The sequence below is a fragment of the Dermacentor albipictus genome, chromosome 1, assembly GCF_038994185.2.
Source record: "Dermacentor albipictus isolate Rhodes 1998 colony chromosome 1, USDA_Dalb.pri_finalv2, whole genome shotgun sequence".
Taxonomy (NCBI): domain Eukaryota; kingdom Metazoa; phylum Arthropoda; class Arachnida; order Ixodida; family Ixodidae; genus Dermacentor; species Dermacentor albipictus.
Window position 1 is genome coordinate 232,820,818 of NC_091821.1, and position 17,920 is coordinate 232,838,737.

Below are 17,920 nucleotides of genomic sequence, written 5' to 3' on the forward strand. Positions count from 1 at the left end.
CTGCAGTAGTTAATGTAAAATAACAGACGAGGTTACAAATTCAATGCTTTGCCAGCTTTTCATTCCAACGTTTCTCAGAGATCTTCTTGAGAGTTCTCCAAGCAGTGAACGTTTCCAGTCGTAATTTGAACACTGCACCTTTAAATGTTACTATAGCTAGTGCGTGGGTGCAGAAAGATGTATAGTAGAATACCTATTTTTGTTTATTATTGCAACTAAGTATTTTAGCTCACTGTTAAAACATAAATGCAGTTAATTAGATTGTGCAAATTGGTACATCCAGACTCATGCCTTATAATTTAAATAAAGATGGCTCTTGTTGAATATAAAGCCAAGCGTTCTCGCTTTATTTTTGAGTCACTCTAGTAACAAGAATCAAGTTATTGTAGTTTTAGGATACAACCAGTGGCAATTATTTTGATAATTTGTGCAAAATTTTTAAAAGCCAAGCTCTTTTTCCAATAGACATTTGTTTGAAATATTCTGGGCTGTGTATTTATGACAGCCGAGTGCTTTTGTGATTTTGGTGGCATTAGGCCAATAATAGATAATCTATTCATCACTCACTCAGGACGTCTTCCAGCTGGGAAAACTGGGAATTCTCAGGGATTTTGAATAGTCTGAAAATACTTGAGGAAAACTCTGGGAATTTGTGCTTCTATCAGGGAAAATTGGCAAATGTTATTCAAAGGGAACGAAAATCGTGCTAATGCTGGTTTCAAGTGGGGGATCGTAACGAATCGGGTCTTTGACGGCGTGTCATCGGCTGGAAGAGTTGCCAATGTAGACTCAATGACAGATTTTCTGGACGCCCGTTTTATGTGACGTGGCTGATAATTTGGACGGCTTTGCGGCAACACCGCTTACCCCACTGAGTCAATATATAGAAACGCCTGAAATTTCGGACGCAAGAACCCTTCGCCGTCCGATTATCTGGACTTTTTGCCATCACCGTAGATTCGAAATGGCATTAATCAAAGCTACCACCACTGCCGTTTTGATTTGATCGCCACCTCAAACCGGCGCTCTTGCTCACAGATCGACTGGCAGCCATAGCTACTACCGCGGCAACGCTAGGCCTGGTTACTTCGACGTTCGCTATTATACTTATTGCCGTTCGGTGCTATGGTTTTCCTTGAAAGAATCTGCCACTGTCAGCAATAGCACCGACTCAGCATATGTAATCCTCGCGATTGACTCCGAAGCTCAGAAAGCACGGTGCGTTGCATAATGTCAGTTCCTGAAAGTCAGCTTTGCCTCGATACAGAAATGTGACTCGGTGAAGCTTAACATGCAAGGGGAGGGGCAGTTGTCACTTGACACAATATGTATTTCTTAATTATACATGCGTGCACACGCCATCTCATGTCACATTACGAGTACCGATACGCCTAATAAAATGTACTGGCAGGCTTTCAGAGCTTTTTCGGACGTGCCTATGGCGATTTGAGCCCTTAAGGGCAGTAAAAGGCATGCATTCATTTTTGCGGACGTTTTCACGGCCCCTAAGGAGTCCGAAATATTGAGCGTTGACTGTACAACAGACCAAGAGGATGCTTCTAATGTATCGCGGGATGAACGCATGGCGGAAGGAGGACAAGAATTCAAATGGACCGACGCATTGAGGAATGAACGGGAAAGGAAGTGTGCCGCCACTTCTTTGAAGGAGCTTGAGTTCAAAAAACAAATTGTTGGCTGATGCCGAAATGCAGATGTCCCTCATCCAAACCAAAATAAACTCTTTACAGCATAAACGCTACACTGAGGCATTGTGCGCCGGCTGAGAGTATGCCAGGACAGTTGCGGTTGAATTTCCAGCTGCCGAGAGAGAATCTCACTTCTGACAAAGTTGGGCTTCATACCAATGAGCTTGCTATCAGTTGATAGAAATAGCTCATATTCGAAAAGATTTGCTTGTATGCATCTCTTTTTATTCGTATTTGAACGTATTTGAATATATTTGACTCAATTTGCAATGGGATTAACCTTTCTTTTTTTTCGAAGATATTGTATTTGCTGTGCATTTTACTAACCCATCCTTACTGTTTTCTTTTTAAGATAAACCCTACTCCTTGGTATTCAAACTGTATTAAGTAGTTTTTTATTATTTTTTAACAAGCGTGTCAGCCCGTCTTGGCATAAAACAAAGTTCTGGGTCATTCCTATATATTGCAAAGGCACGCTGGAAAACTCGAGAGAATTTGGAAATGTCGACTTGGTAGACACCCTGCAAAATTGTCAGATTGGCTGTTTAGCTCATTGATGGTAAAGTGAAGGGACTTATTGTTCTGGAGAGAGTTATAATTCCAGGTTATTAGTGATAATCCATATAGAATACTTAAACTTTTTACTCTCTCAAGGTATTTCCTAGAGACCTGCATGCATTTTAATAAATTTTTATTCATTTGTACACAATGACCCAATTCAAAAATATAGGAAGTAAGATGTTGGGCCAATTGGTGCATTCTTTCTTTTTTCTCAGCTTTTGCATCTTAGACCTGAAAGATATGTGTTGTTTTAGATGAATATATACCATGTATTCATCTAAAATTTTAATGACGAAAGCTACTGAGAAAGCTTTTGTGAATTTCTATAAACATGTTAAAGAAATGTCTCTGAAGACATGGAGTGAAATGAATGTAAACTACAGAATGAAATGCATGAGTGCCCATGCTCCGTGGCAAATTAGATAACACATATTATCCATTCTCTGTGAGCCAAGAAAAATAACTGAGGTGTGGACAGGTTCTTTTTTTCTTGGTGATATCAATACCAACTTACAGGACTAGTACATCTTGGGCTTTCCGGTTGAAGGCTTAAAATGGTCCTACTGAGAAGGATTTTCCCTCTCCGTCTCTCTCTCTCTCTGTTGCACAGGTGCAACAAGATCCAAGTGTTGACAGTTTTCTAGTAGTATGTGGCAGTACATTAGTAGCTGTATTTTCATGATTAATGTTAAAGGCCGTTAAAGTTCTTTCTGCATCATATAAATTTAAAGGGATATATTTGGAAAGTAGTAAAGATGTCTTGCAGAAGATGTTTGGTTATTAGGAGGGTCCAAGGAGCTTTATGATCGTGAAATAAGAGACTGCATTCAAGGTGTCATGTTGTTCCTTATGATGTGATTAAGTGTAGATAATTTGTCTGTTTTGTTGCTGTTTTTCAGCGGAAGAGAATGGCGAGATAATAGACAACACGGAGACTAACCTGGTGGCTCTCAGACGAACCATTTATTTGACAATTCAGTCAAGCCTCAACTTTGAGGAGTGTGCTCACAAGTTGCTCAAGCTTGAGCTGAAGCCTGGACAAGTGGTGAGGCCCTCTATGATATGATATGATAGTAACGTGGATGGCTAATTGTTCTGTGTGCGCTCTGTGCAGTCACTAACCAGCGTGTGGTCTGTGGTTTGCAAGGATTTGGTCATGAGCATGAAAAAGTTGTGTGACGAAAAAAAAAAAGTTTTACTTATGTCCACATTAGAGCTTGCTCAATCAGGATGTTTGGAGAGTGCTTGTAAATGGCAACAGTCTTGGGGAAATTATAATGAGCCATGGGTTCTGTGATCTGAGCTGGCAGCAGGTTCTTTCCAATACTTTCACTTCATCATAATGAAATTTACTGCCATTACAGTCCAGCACTAGATGAATTATTTCTCTTACCAATTATCTTTACAGCATAGCCTTTAGGGTAAAGCTTAGGTTTTGCGCTTGGAAGTTTGAACAAAACCCCCAAATGCACAGTGAACTTAAATACCTCGGAATAAATAGTGCCTCATGTACTATAAAGCAGTATTTATCGAACCATTGGCCATGACATAGTTGTTATGACTGGCTTCCAAAAAATTCTATGGCACATTTTTATACAGTGTTGTGAATATGAATCTGCATCGAAACGAATTAGTATCCCAGCTGATTGCCTCTGCACTGCCTGTCAAATAAAATCTGAACTTTGTGTTTTTGTAGTGAAACCTAGAAGCTCACGAAATCGTGAAATGCCAGGACAATGCTTTAGGGAAGTTAATAGTGGTGTCCTGAATATTTGATGACTCACAGGTAGAATGTGAAATAGTGCTATCCAGTGTTACTTATCAGAGGATTTGCTAACATGTGGCAGTAAGAGTAACAGTAGTTTTTTAAATAAGTTCATTAAATATACTGTTAAACACGTCATAATGGAATGCTTGGGACCTCCACAGTACTTCATTGTAAAGGTTGCGCACTGTTCCGCTCGCACTAAACCAGGCTAAGCATGTTCAAAAAAAGAAAACCTTTATTTCACATGAATTCAAGAGAAACTTAGTGAAAAAAAGTAGTTTTTTTTTTTTCACATTGACAGAATTTATGACTGCAGCCAACCCTATAGCATTGCGGCTCACAGCATGCTCCATCGTGAAATGCAGCAGCTACATAAAGTAAAGTTGCAAACAGTCTAGTGCCGCTAATATTTCTTTTCTCTTCTTGCTTACGAAATTCTTCGTTCGTTTACAGGATCTTCATCACTGTTCTATCGTTGACATTCGTGCGTTTTCTTCCTTAGCTGGCGTTCAAGACGTAGATTGTCAGTTATGATTACATCATCACGTTGTCATCAATTTTGACATATTCGTCAGCCGTCACACCTGCTAATGTGCTCTAACAAGCACTGTACGAGTTGAGCAATTCCTGGAGGAACGCAGCAGGACTACTTCTAACATTGACACACTGTTCAATTGCATATCTAGCACTGAGCGCACCTTGGTGACATCTGCAGAAAGCAGTGATCAGGGTGTCTACCAACCAGGAAAACGGACGTTGACTGTACAACTAAGCAAGAGGATGCTTCAAATGGTCCGTGGGGCAAACGAGCGGCAGAACGAGGACGAAAACAGAAAGGACCTACACATTGAGGAATGAACAGGAAAGGAAGCATGCTGCCACCGTTTTGAAGGAGTTTGAGCTCAAAAAAAACAAAGTGTTGGCTGATGCCAAGATGCAGTTTTCCCTAATGCAAACCAAAATAAACTCTTTAAAGCAGTGAAACACAACACTGAAGTATCGTGCGTGGGCTGAGAGTATGTCAGGACAGTTGAAGTTGACTTACAAGCTGTTGAGAGAGAATCTCAATTGTGACAAAGTTCGGGCCTCATACCACTGAGGTGCTATCAGTTGATAGAAGTAGCTCATATTCGAAAATATTTGCTTCTTTATGCATCTCCTTTTTATTCGTGTTTGAGAATGTCCGACTCGATTTGCAATTTTTTTTCGAAAACATTTTATTTGCTGGGCATTTTACTAGCCCCTCCCTTCTATTCTCTTTTTGAATAAAATAAACACTACTCCTTAGTATCAACCCTTTCAGACACTGTGTGTGCACAATTATGTAAAGCAAGATGGTGCGTCAACAGCAAAAGCACTGATGAAAGTAATGATATTAAAATGTGTTGCATACATGTTGAAACACTTATGAATGGAATTGCGCTGCAGTTTTGAATAACAAGCAGAATGTTTTAGCAAATTATTCGGAAAGTAGACAGTTCGGTGTTGTTACTCTGTCTCTGTATATTGTGTGTGGCGGGTTCACTTCTTTCATTGTTATGTCATGCACCAGCCATAATTCTTAAGTGGCTGGAAAAGTGCTTTTCAAGCTTCTTCAAAACAGGAAATAGGAAATGTCCTCGTATTTGATGTTGCTGTATCAGTTTTTCGCATAGAGTCCACATTCTCTAAAATTGACAAAACTCACCAAGCAATGGAAAATTATTGATCTTTCCTGCAGCTGTACACTTTCTATGATTCTGAAGATGCAAGAAATGTGGTGAAAGCAAGGTTTCAGTCCACAGGATAAATTGGCGTCTGAAAGCGCTCAACTGGATCAAGACTTTTTTTTTAAAGTTTTTTTCACATGCTTTTAGAGAATGACAGCATCGGGCGACATGGTTTCAGCCTGTCTCGACATAAAACATAGTTCTGCGTCACTCAGGGAATTTTGGAAAGGCACTCAGGGAAAACCTGGAAAACTCTGGGAATTTGGAAATGTCAACTTGGTAGACACCCTGAGTGAAGGAACTGTTATATGGCATTCATTGTAAAGCAGCAAATCTGGATTGACACACAACAAATCTATTATCGGGGACACCTAAATTTTTTTGTTATACAGGCAAATTCATTGCTGTGGTCTTCGTTGTAGAGGTGTTCACAGTACATATGAAAGATAGCAATTCAGCCGGGACCTAATTAGTCCTTCGTTATACAGGTGATTTGGCTGTAGATGCGTTCAACTGTAAAGAACAAAGATGCTTTGTTGCTGCTGAGCCACATTGAACATAGCAGGAAGATGAGCGGTTGACACTTGCAGTCTTCATAGCTATTTCCAAAGCATATAGTTGTGTGTTGCAGGCAGTTACTCTTAATCATTTGTGAGGTATGGGCATAGCAGGGACATCTTGCATTTCAACTATGTCTTCCTCCAAAGCCTGGTCATTCGAGAGTAGGGAATACTCTGAGCGAGGAGCAATTCATATCCTGTGGAGTGCTGCAGGGGATTGTTCTATGGACAGTGTTGCCATTGGGTACCAAAGAAAACAGCCAAAACTGAAGTCAAAATGTGCCATGTCAGCTATTTTTGCCCTTGATTTGCCCCCACCATAAAAAAAAAAGTCGGAAGTGTAAAGTCAAAGGCTGTGAATGCACATCTTCCGACTAAATGCTTCTGCATCTATAAAAATAAATACCCCCCCCCCCCACACACACACACACACACATACACACTCTAGTTTGGAGGGCACTTTTGGAAGGCTTCGCGGCACCGCTACATACTCCATAGAGTCTATGTATATTGCCCTGACTGCAGCTCTGAAATGGCATTAATCAAAGCCACCACCGCCGCCATTTCAATTATCTCGCCGCCTTGAATGGGTGCTCTCACACACAGATCCGCTGGCAAACGTAGCCACCACCACGCAACATTAGGCCTAGCTGCTTCTATGTTCGCTAGCTTCGTCCTGTGCGGTGCCGTGTTTTTAATTGGAAGAATTCGCCACTGTCATCAATGGCACTGACTCCGCCTTTGTAATCCTCGCGATTGGCTTCGAAGCTCGCAAGGCACAACGCGTTGCGTAATGCCAGTCTCTGAAAGTTAGCTTCAACTCAATACAGTAATGTTACGCAGTGAAGCATAAGCGTGGGAAGGGGCAATTGTCATGGGACACATTATGTATTCCTTAATTATACACTCATGCACCCCCATCTCCTGTCACAGTACGAGCACCGATATGCCTTAAGCGTACTGGCTGGCAGGCCTCAAGAGCTTTTTTGGACGTGCCTGTGGACGTGCCTGAGCCCTTAAGGGCAGTTGTATTTTTTGCACGCATTTATTTTTTTCGGACTACCCAATTTTTCGGACGTTTTTGCAGCCCCTAGGGAGTCCGAAAAATCGGACGTTGACTGTACAACTGACCAAGAGGATGCTTCAAATGATTCATGAGGCAAACGTGTGGCGGAAGGAGGATGAGAACAGAAAGGACCGACGCACTGAGGAATTAACAAGAACTGATCAAGAGGATGCTTCAAATGATCCATGGGGCAAACGCGTGGCGGAAGGAGGATGAAAACAGAAAGGACCGACGCACTGAGGCATTAACAAGAAAGGAAGCAAGCCGCCGTCTCTTTGAAGGAGCTTGAGCTCAAGAAAAAGTGTTGGCTGACGCTGAGATGCAGGTGTCCCTCATCCTAACCAAAATATACTCTTTAAAGCAGTGAAACCCAACACTGAAATATTGTGTACCGGCAGAGAGTATGTCAGGACATTTGAGTTTGTCTTCCCAGCTGCTGAGAGAGAATCTTAGTTGTGACAAAGTTCAGGCCTCATACCGAGGAGCTTGCTATAGAAATAGCTCATATTCGAAAATATTTACTTCTGTATGCATGTTCTTTTCATTCGTATTTGAATATGTTCGAGTCGATTTGGACTGGGTTTTACCATTTTTTCCGCTGTGCATTTTATTATCACCTTTCTGTTTTCTTTTTGAATAAAATAGATGTTGCTCCTAACTATTCAAACGGGATTAAATCTTTTTTTTTTTTTTTTTCAACATGCTTACTCGAGAGTGACAGGATCGGGCAACATGGTGTCGCCCATCTTGACATACAATAAAGTTCTGGCTCATTCAGGGAATATTGCAAAGGTGCTCAGGGAAAACTTGGAAAACTCAGTGAATTCGGAAATACCAACTTCATAGACACGCAGATTAAAGAAAATGTATTTATAAAAAATGTCTTGGGCCACTTTCTGAAATTTTGGACTTGCTAATGCAGAATGCATGTTTTTGTGATTTCGATCACTAATTAAATATCTACAGGCACTATTACCAAAGTTTTCATGCAGTAAACTGTTTCTGCACCAGAGTAATCTCTTCAAAATTCAGCTTAAGACTTTCCTTAAGACAGTTGCCATACAGCGCTCTTGTTGGTTTGTTCTATTTTGTCTTAGTTTCGAAGTGCACTGGCCATATTCCACTTTCCATTATTACACTAAAATTCAGATTGGCCAGCTCCAAACTGCTTAAAAATTAAATTTTATCTTATACAGATTGCTCCAAAATGTAATTTATTCTGCTGCAAGCAGCTCCAAAAGGCAATTTTATTTGCTCCCAAAATTGCTCCATGACAGGGCAGTCCCACTCCTGTACCTGTGTTTTTAATAAAGAGGAAGCTGGTACATGTGTATTTTCTCTGTTGCAAGTACTTAGCACTTCTGCTTTTCTCCTGGTGTTTTAGAGCGAAATGTGCCATATGATTCTTGACTGCTGTGCCCAGCAACGCACATATGAAAAGTTCTTTGGACTGTTGGCCCAGGTATGTATTTATTTGCACATGTGAGTGCACTATATTTTTGTCATTGTCAGAAATTTGAAGTATGACTGATTTAATTACTTACATTTTAAAAATATAAAAGAAATTGTTTGTGTAGAAACCTCATATGCGGCTAAGAGAGGTTAGTGAGAGAAATGACCTATAAATGGCATGAAATAAAATCTTTGCTACAAGGAATGACATTGAATATGGCCTTGTGCATTTTGTCAACAAACCACAGAATTTTCTCTTCATAAATAATGTGTTTAGGGCAAGAGTGAAAAGGATAAAACTCACTGAATAAATAGTGATAATGCATCAAGCCCATTTGAGATTTTGTGGATTTTGTATTTATTTATTTGACATACCCTCATGCACTGAGGCATTGCAGAGGGAGGTGGATTGAATAATTTAAAAAAGAACAGTAGCAGAATGTAACAATGTTTTATAATTTTTCTTGCAAAACGTAAATGCAATATAAATATTGAACAGACTACCAGTATGGTAACCTTACACAAACAAAAAATATCGAGGGGGGGGGGATGTGCCAAATGATAATGCAATATTCTCACAGTGAACATGCTTGATAAAGAGTACAAAAGACAGAGTAATCATAGATGCAATGTTGACTGGAAAGTGGTTACAATCATTAGATGTGTGCTGTATAAAGGAATAGAAAAAGTGTTTGTTTGAGATTAGCGATAAGTGGGAGGCATGACAAGTTTGCTATGCATTAACGAATGGTGGTAGACCTTGTGAAAAAGGTATAGGTGGGTAAACTGGCAGCACAGAGATATGTTTTTTAGTGACAAGCTGTTTGATTGCTGCAAACTTGATTCGCTATGGTAATTAAAAATAAATGAATGGTGTAATTTTCAAATAATCCAGAAGACCTAATTAGAGTTGCTTGGTGAGGATCGCAGAAGGTGGCGGAATATTCTAATTTTGAGCGTACAAGAGTTTTGTAGAGTTGCAATTTGAGTGGACTTGGGGCTTTATTAAAGTTGCATCGTAGGTATCCCAATGTGTGGTTAGCACTGTTGCTGATCATATTAATATGAGTATTCCATGTTAGATTGAAGATAATAGTACCGCCCAAATATCGGTATGATAAGACGTGTTCAAGTTCAATGTCGCCTAGTTTATATGAAGAAAAACTTTTGCACTCCTGGGAAACAGTCATTAGTTTGCATTTGTTAGGATTAAAATGCATGAGTCATTTATTGCACCAACTTCTAACGTTATTCAAGTCCTTCGGCAAAATATATTTATTGGCACCATTACACATCTTCCTCCTAAATACATTGTTTGGCAAATTGTTAATATATAATAAAAACAAAAGCAGACCTAAACTGAAGAAGTACTCTCGGTACTATGTTAATTAGAGGGTAGTCGTAACCATTAACTTTGACATACTTAAAGCAGCTTGTTAGGAAGTATTCAAGCCAAGCTATTACTTTAGGATCAAGATTCAGTGTGGAGAGCTTAAGCATACTTTAATAAGCAGGATTGACTTTTTCAAAAGCCTTTGCAACCTCAATAAACACAGTTGACTTTCGAATGTTTATCAACTATGGCATACAAATAATGAGTGAATAGAAACGACTTGTGTTTTGCGGGAAAATGTGTGCCTGAATCTATCTTAAGCTGATATAAAAAACAAATTGTATTCTAAAATGTTAACTACAGTAGAATCTCAGGTGATACGACCACGGCTGATACTAATTTCACAATGATTTGAATTTCTCAAAAATCGTGGCCCCAAGTCCATTAGCTTACAACATGCTAAACTCCGAATTTAGTGAACTGCTTTTCATGCCGCAGCAGATGATACGAACCATCGAGCCGCCGCCGAATCTGTGGCACTCCCGTAGCACTAAACAATGACTGTTGTCAAAGCAGCAGAGCGGCTGCATCAATGCACCAGTTGCATTCCTGTTGCCAGTCGGGCTTATGACGCTCTGCCTTGACTCCTCCCCTCCCCCCCCCCATCCCCACTCCCACCAAAAAAGAGAGGGGGAGGTCAGAGAGCAAAGAAGAAGAAAGAAAGGTTTTGCTTTGTGTGGTATCATGCAACTTGTCTGCCGTTTTCAAACACTTGTAACTTTATCAGGAGCTGGCAATCAAACGCGACTCAGTCTTGCCGCATTGGCAAGATAGGCGGCATTCACTTCCATGGCAGCGTGTCTACCAACCGGGAAAACCGGGAATGCTCAGGGATTTTGAATAGTCGGGAAATACGCAGGTACAACTCAGGGAATATTTGCTCCTATCGGGGAAAATTTGCTGTTACTTTATCGAAAGGGAACGAAGGTCACGATAACGCTAGCTGGCTCAAGTAAAATAGAGAGGAATCGTAACGAATTGTCGTTGACGCCGTGTTGACGGCTAGAGGAGTTGCCATTGTACAGTCAACGACCAACTTCCACACGTCCGACAGCTTCGCGGCACCACCATGTATCCCATAGGGTCAATGTATAAGAACGTCTGACATTTCGGACGCAAGAACCCTTCGCTGTCCAGTTGTCCGGACTTCTTGCCGTGACCGCAGGTCCAAAACGGCATTAGTCAAAGCCACCACCTTCGATTTTGAGTATCTGGCCACCTGGAACTGGCACTCTCATGCAGATCCGCTGGCAGCCATAGCCATCACCGCAGAAACGCCAGGCGTAGCTGCTTCGACATTCACTATTAAGTTTCTTGCCGTTTAGTGCCGTGTTTTTTATTGCAAGGATTCGCCGCTGTCAGCAATGTCACCGACTCCGCCTTTCTGGTACTGGCGATTGGCTTCGGAGTTCGGGAAGTATGGCGCGTTGCATAATGCCGGGTCCCGAAAGTCAGCTTTGCCTCATTACAGAACTGCTACATAGCATAACAAGCACAGGAAGGGGCAATGGTCACGGGACACTGTACGTATTCCTTAACTATTGGCCTCGAGCTCCACCACTGGAAAAGCTGGCACCACCGTCGGCGTAACGTGCTAGGAGGGATCACGTGGACATAGCGGCCGCGTCGGCTGCTTCGGGAGTGCCGAAGCGAGCTGAAAACGAGTTTAAATTCCCTCGTACGCTGCGGTCCTCATTTAGTGGCGAAATTTTCCCGCTTCGAGTGTCTCCTTTACAACGCTTCAAAGCACTACGATAGGCAGTGGCTGCCTTTGAAGGCGCGCAACATGGTAGGCTACTGCTCGGTGCCCCAGGGACGGACGCACGTAACGGAGGCCTGTATCAGCCTTATTCACCTGAGCCGCATGACAAAAAGCTGCGTGAAGCTTGGCTCACGAAACATAAAACCGGCAAACAGTTATCGGCTACAACTTGGGTATGCAGGAAGCACAGACACGAGGGAGATATTTGCTACGGCACCGGTCTGCGATGTTCTGAAAAAGCGCGCTGAGACGCTCGCCCGAGTCCGCTGCCTGACTAATGTCATGATGGTTTGCTCTATGACCTTGTCGATGCTAAAGATACTGGCAAGTTCAGTGGAGTGGAAAGGCAGCGGTAACAAGCACATTTAAAAAAAAAGACATGGCATATGGTCATGTTTCTGTTATGAATTAATGCCCTGCATTACAAAAAAGGAGCAGCGGGAAATTGCACGCTGAGAACACCGATAAACATACAGTGCGACGCAACTCGAGAAATAATATTGAAAGGTCAAAGAATTTAGAAGCAAAAAAAAGATTGAATCGCCGCGACGGCACATCACAGTCCCCGTAGGCGTCGAAGTCTCTACAATGAAATTATTTTTGAACGGCTCTGATAGCGCCCACTCAACATTGGTTGCTTGTATACTGTCAAATGCTCATATTCTGCAGCCTAAAGCTCATGGCACGGTGCGAAAACGCGCACGCGACGAAAGCGAAACAGTGCGCGGACATGCATTCAGACGCGCAGTCGGTCGCTGCGAATATGCGCGATCGCTGCATTGAGGCTTCGTTCTATTACGCTCCATTTAGTTATACAAACACTATAAGAACATATTTCACATAGTTTCCTCTCAGCGTTTACCTACCTTTTATGCAAGAAGGTGGTTTGGGAGACTCCATCGCGGCAACCGCGTGCAGTGGCGTTCACTGTACTTGTTCGGTAAAGAGATAGCGCCTGTAAACGATTGTGTGCTTTCAGTTTGCCCAAGATTATTATTTATACAGTAAGAAACTTCTCTCGTTTGAAAGTACTTACAGAAATGTCCCGGAGAGCTCGCGCGTGGTGTTTTCATTGAACGCTGACAGCAAAACCTATGAGGAGCGCGCCGCGTGATCCCTCATACCACGCCAGCGAGGCGCTTCCGATAGATGGCAACTCCATAACTCCTCGCCGCCAATACACGCGTGCACCCGCAATCTCCTGTCCAGTACGAGCACCAATTTGCCTAATAAGTGTACTGGCAGTCCTTCAGAACTTTTTCGGATGTGTCTGTGGCTATTTTGAGCCCTCAAGATCGGTAAAAGACATGCATTCAATTTTTTGTCATCCTTCCTTTTTCAAAATGCCCGGTTTTTCGGACGTTTTCGCGGCCCCTAGGAAGTGCGAAAAATTGGATGTTGACTGTACAACTAAGCAAGAGGATGCTTCAAATGGTCCGTGGGGCAAACGTGCAGCGGAAGGACAACGAGAACCGAAAGGACCTACATATTGAGGAATGAGTGGGAAAGAAAGTGTGCCCCCACTTCTTTGAAGGAGCTTGACCTAAAAAAAAAAAAGTAAAGTGTTGGCTGACACTGAGATGCAGGTTTCCCTTCTCCAAACCAAAATAAAATCTTTAAATCAGTAAAATGCAACACTGAGGCATTGTGCGGGGGCTGAGGGTATGTCAGGACAGTTGAGGTTGACTTTATTACCAGCTGTTGAGAGAGAATCTCATTTGTGACAAAGTTTGGGCCTCATACCATTGAGCTTGCTTTCAGTTGATAGAAATAGTTCATCTTCGAAAATAAATATTTCATTCGGTATGCATCTCCTTCTTATTCGTATTTGAGAATATTCAACTCGATTTGCAGTGGGTTTTACCATTATTTTTGAAGGTATTTTAGTCACTTCGTAGTTTACTAACCCCTTCCTTCAGTTTTCTGTTTTTAATAATATAAGCGCTACTCCTTACTATTCAAACTGAACTAAGTCATTTTTATTTTTTAACATGCTTACTAGAGAGTGATAGCATTGGGCAACATGGTGTGAGCCCTTCTCGGTATAAAACAAAGTTCTGTTTGATTCAGGGAATTTTGCAAAAGCACTCGGGGAAAACCTGGAAAACTCAGGGAACTTGGAAATGTCAACTTGGTAGACACCCTGCATGGGCAGCCTTATCTCTGTATTCCATACCTTTTGTCATCTTCAATGCTCAATGACAATTCGAAACTTTCCATGTTTACAACTGTGAGAAGAAGTAGACCTCAAAGAAAAATAAACTGATTACCTTATCATGTGCAAATCATGTCCTTATCACTGTAAGGCAGCACCTAGGGTGCAGCACCAAAAGAGGTTCGACATAACCAGGCAGATCTTGAAATGTTGGCCTCGGAACATATGAAGTGCCCAGCTTGCTGTTCGCAAAATACGCAAAACAGGCGCACCAATGATTCTAATTCCCATCAGCCAGTAGAAGCACTCCCTTTGTGCCACGTGACTACGGTAACAAATCACGACACTAGTTTTACATTTTCGTGTTCACTTTTGTTGATTTTATGTCTGCATTGAGAAATACAGTTCTATGGTTATCTGAATCTTCAATCTCTTATGTTTATGGTGGTACCATGATGGCAGCGTTGCTTCAGTAGAAAGCTGTGCTCACGCGACCAGCGCACTGATAGCACCTCCCAAAGCCCAGTTTTCTTTCCAACTTAGATCACAGCTTACTAAAAAGTACAATTTTCTAAAATTCAGTTGTATATTTCTTCAAAATATTAATGCCATGTAATAAATGAAGGTCTTAGGATTGCAGGGTAAAAAAAAAGAAAATCGAAATTTTGAGCAAGTGTGCTCTTTCATTGCCGCGTCCCCCCCTTAATTTCCTGATTGTTTAATGTTTTTATGTTATGCAAATTTTCGCACTGTCCTGAGAGATTCGTACGCTCAAGTTTATACTATGTATGTGAATACAAGATATGTTCCATGAGTTTTCAAGGAATGCTTGTTAACAAACTGTTTTTTGTTAAGAGCCAAGTGCTTGTTACCTGAGTTATGTATTGGGGCTGCTTTTGCGGTTTTCCTATCCTGCTGCAAGATACTTTGATCAAGTGACTGCAGAAAAAGTTTGGTTAAGCAGAGACAGGGATGTGTGCAAGTCTACTTCAGAAACTTGGAATTAATGTTGTCAGTGCCACACAATGAGAATGTTTTTAAGGAATCATTAAGTTGAAGTCAAGAATTGGACGGAAACCCATTTGGTCGGGAACATACATGACAAAAGTTAAAAGTGGACAACCACGAGATTTTATAAAGAGAAAGACGTTTCGGCTCCTGCACAGGAGCCTTGTTCACAATGAAGTTGAAGGCAGAAATGGTCCGATTATGTAAGCTTTAAGATGTGACATAGGCAACGTGTGTACACGTAGGGAAAGTTGCCATCATTGCAATTAAGTGTGTGCTTGGTGGTCTGGATTCTCAGGGGTTCAAGAAAAAGCCAAGAGGTCCAGTTCTTTTCTTTTTCTATTACCTCTGTGTTCTCTCAGTCTATTTCATGGCAAGTTACTTCTGCGTGTTAGGCGAGAGCATATAAGATGTGTTCATCTCTCTCTCTCTCTCTGTCTCTCTCTCTCTCTCTTATTTTTAACGTCATACAGGTGCTTCCTGAGTCTTTGCTGGAAATTGTCTGTCTCATCGATGTAACTTCGATCGCAGTCTGCACATAAGATAGAATAGATAACGCCTTTTTTTTTCTTCTTTTTTTTTTCTTTAGCTTCTCTTTAATGTTTACTAGGGAGTGTCTCAACTTTTCTGTTGGCACATGCACTACTTGTACACTGAAGGGTTTAGAACACGCGCCAAGTGCTCACTGATCCCAGGAACATATGGCCCAGGAGCATGACTCTTGGGACGCGCACTACCGGTGCATGCAGGAAGAGTTTGCTGGCGTTCCACAGAATGCACAGCTGAGTCAAGGTAGCCTCCTTCAGAGAGATCCCGATGCACATGCTGTACGTCAGCAGCAATGTCTTCCGGTTTTTTGCAGATCCTGTTCGTTCATTTGTTCAATTAAGTTCATAAGTTCAGCAGGCGACATTGTTAAACAACAATGTGCATTAATTGGTGTGAAATAGACGCTCAACAACCACAGAAGGAAGACGAGAAAGGGCATCACTCGCAACTCACTTTATTCACAGAAAAGCAGTGTAATATCTAGCCATTTCGTACCTGCTCAAACCACATGGCTTCAAATGCACATCAACTTGCACCAGATAAGGGGATTCCCAGAAAATTTCTACTCTAGTAAAGATTGAAAACGTTTGTATTCGCTGGCATGCACAACCACTTACATGTCACTGATATCCATGTCTCTTCTCTTTTTAATGTAGTATGCTTCTGTAATCTCAGGCACCAGGGTATCTGTATTCTTACCGAGAATGTAAACACCAGAAAACCGCTGCTGACACATGCAGGAATCACAGTGCACAGGCAAATGTGCTGAAAGATTGTTTTTTAACAAAAGTTCATGCTCTCTAACTCTGTCATTTATGCACTGGCCTGTTTGGCTGATGTAAACCCCACTACGGCTAAGCAGGATTTAATACACCACGCCAACCTAGCCAGCGACATAGAGCTTAGCGTGCCTCTTCCTGCATGGGGAGGGCCTCAGTGCTTTGCAGAAGTGTGGGCGCAGGCCAGCCAACTTGTGTGGCGCCGAGAAGACCATAGGTACCTTGGACCTGTTGGCCACGCTCTTAAGGTTGCATGTGACCTTATGCATGTAAGGCACAACCATTGGTTGTTTGTCCATCAACTGCGTGTTGTTCCTTGTTCCCTTCACTTTTTGAAGGAGGGATTCAGAAACTGTGGCAACGACAGAGCTAGAATGGTCAGCTGAATGCAGCTGCATGATCTGATTATAGAAAATTTCCTGTATCTTGTGAGGACAAGATTTCACTAGTCCTCCCTCAAGACACGTGGAAGCAATGGCCCTAGTAACAAGATTGGAATGGGCCGCATTGAAGGGTGAAAGTTCTTTGTGTGAGCGTGGGCAACAAGCCCAACATATGTGCTGCTCCGAGAATGTGAGGTTCAGGCCTAGAAACTGCATCTTGCCATTAGTGGGAAGCTCGTGCATAAAAAAAAAAGCCCTTTGGCATGTTCTCTAAATAATGCTAAAATTTTATCTACTGAGTTATTGGTGCTCACAGAAATATTAGTTTTAAAATCACTTAACAGACATCAACATACCTAAAGGTATTAAACATTTTGCATCACCAAGTACCTGAGCCAATTTTCTGCCAAAGGCAGCCAAAAACGTGTTACACAGAACTGGTGCATCACACGAGCAGTGCAGATCCCTTGTCACTGAATATAAAGTAGCTTATCATAAGGGGCGAACATCAAGCACAGATAAAATTCTAATAAGATCATGAAGTTATCAAGCGAAATGCCTGTGGCCCTCTCAAAGGTGAGAACACCATTCTCTTAAATGCAGGTTCTTAATGTTTAAAACAGCTGCACGTGTGGTAGAGAATTGAAATGTTTTCAATCTGTACTAGGTTAGAAAGTTTCTGGGAATCCACTTGTTTAGTGTGAATTGATGAACATTTGAAGTGATGTGGTTTGCGCAGATTTGGAATGGTGATATATTATGCTACTTTTCTGTCAATAAAGTTGGTTGCGAGTGATGCCTTTTTCTTGTCTTCCTTCTGTAGTTGTTGCACGTCTATTTCACAACACTTGTCGTGTAGTAACTAGCCCAGGAGCAAGTTTTACTAAATGTGCATGAAGTACAGCTCAGCCACTCAGTGGTTCACCATAATCATTGTTGGCTGAAAGTTTGTTGCTGTCATTGGAATTAACCGCATTCCAAAATTGCTTTGTGTTTCTTAATAAGGGATCACACAAACAATTAGTTTGAAATCATTTCTTTCCAGCATACACAGCTTCATTATACTCTG

The 17,920-nt window shown here is 41.7% G+C and overlaps 1 protein-coding gene across 4 annotated transcripts in view; it reads left to right on the forward strand.

Annotated features, from left to right (window-relative positions):
• The window catches only part of ncm (pre-mRNA-splicing factor nucampholin), a 113,537-nt gene that overhangs the window by 72,763 nt on the left and 22,854 nt on the right, over positions 1-17,920 (forward strand). For all 4 annotated transcript variants that reach the window (XM_065425874.1, XM_065425875.1, XM_065425876.2 and 1 more), the window contains 2 exons: positions 3,167-3,312; positions 8,755-8,832. In XM_065425874.1, coding sequence (XP_065281946.1) covers positions 3,167-3,312; positions 8,755-8,832 — 224 coding nt within the window. The remainder of the gene's footprint in view (positions 1-3,166; positions 3,313-8,754; positions 8,833-17,920) is intronic.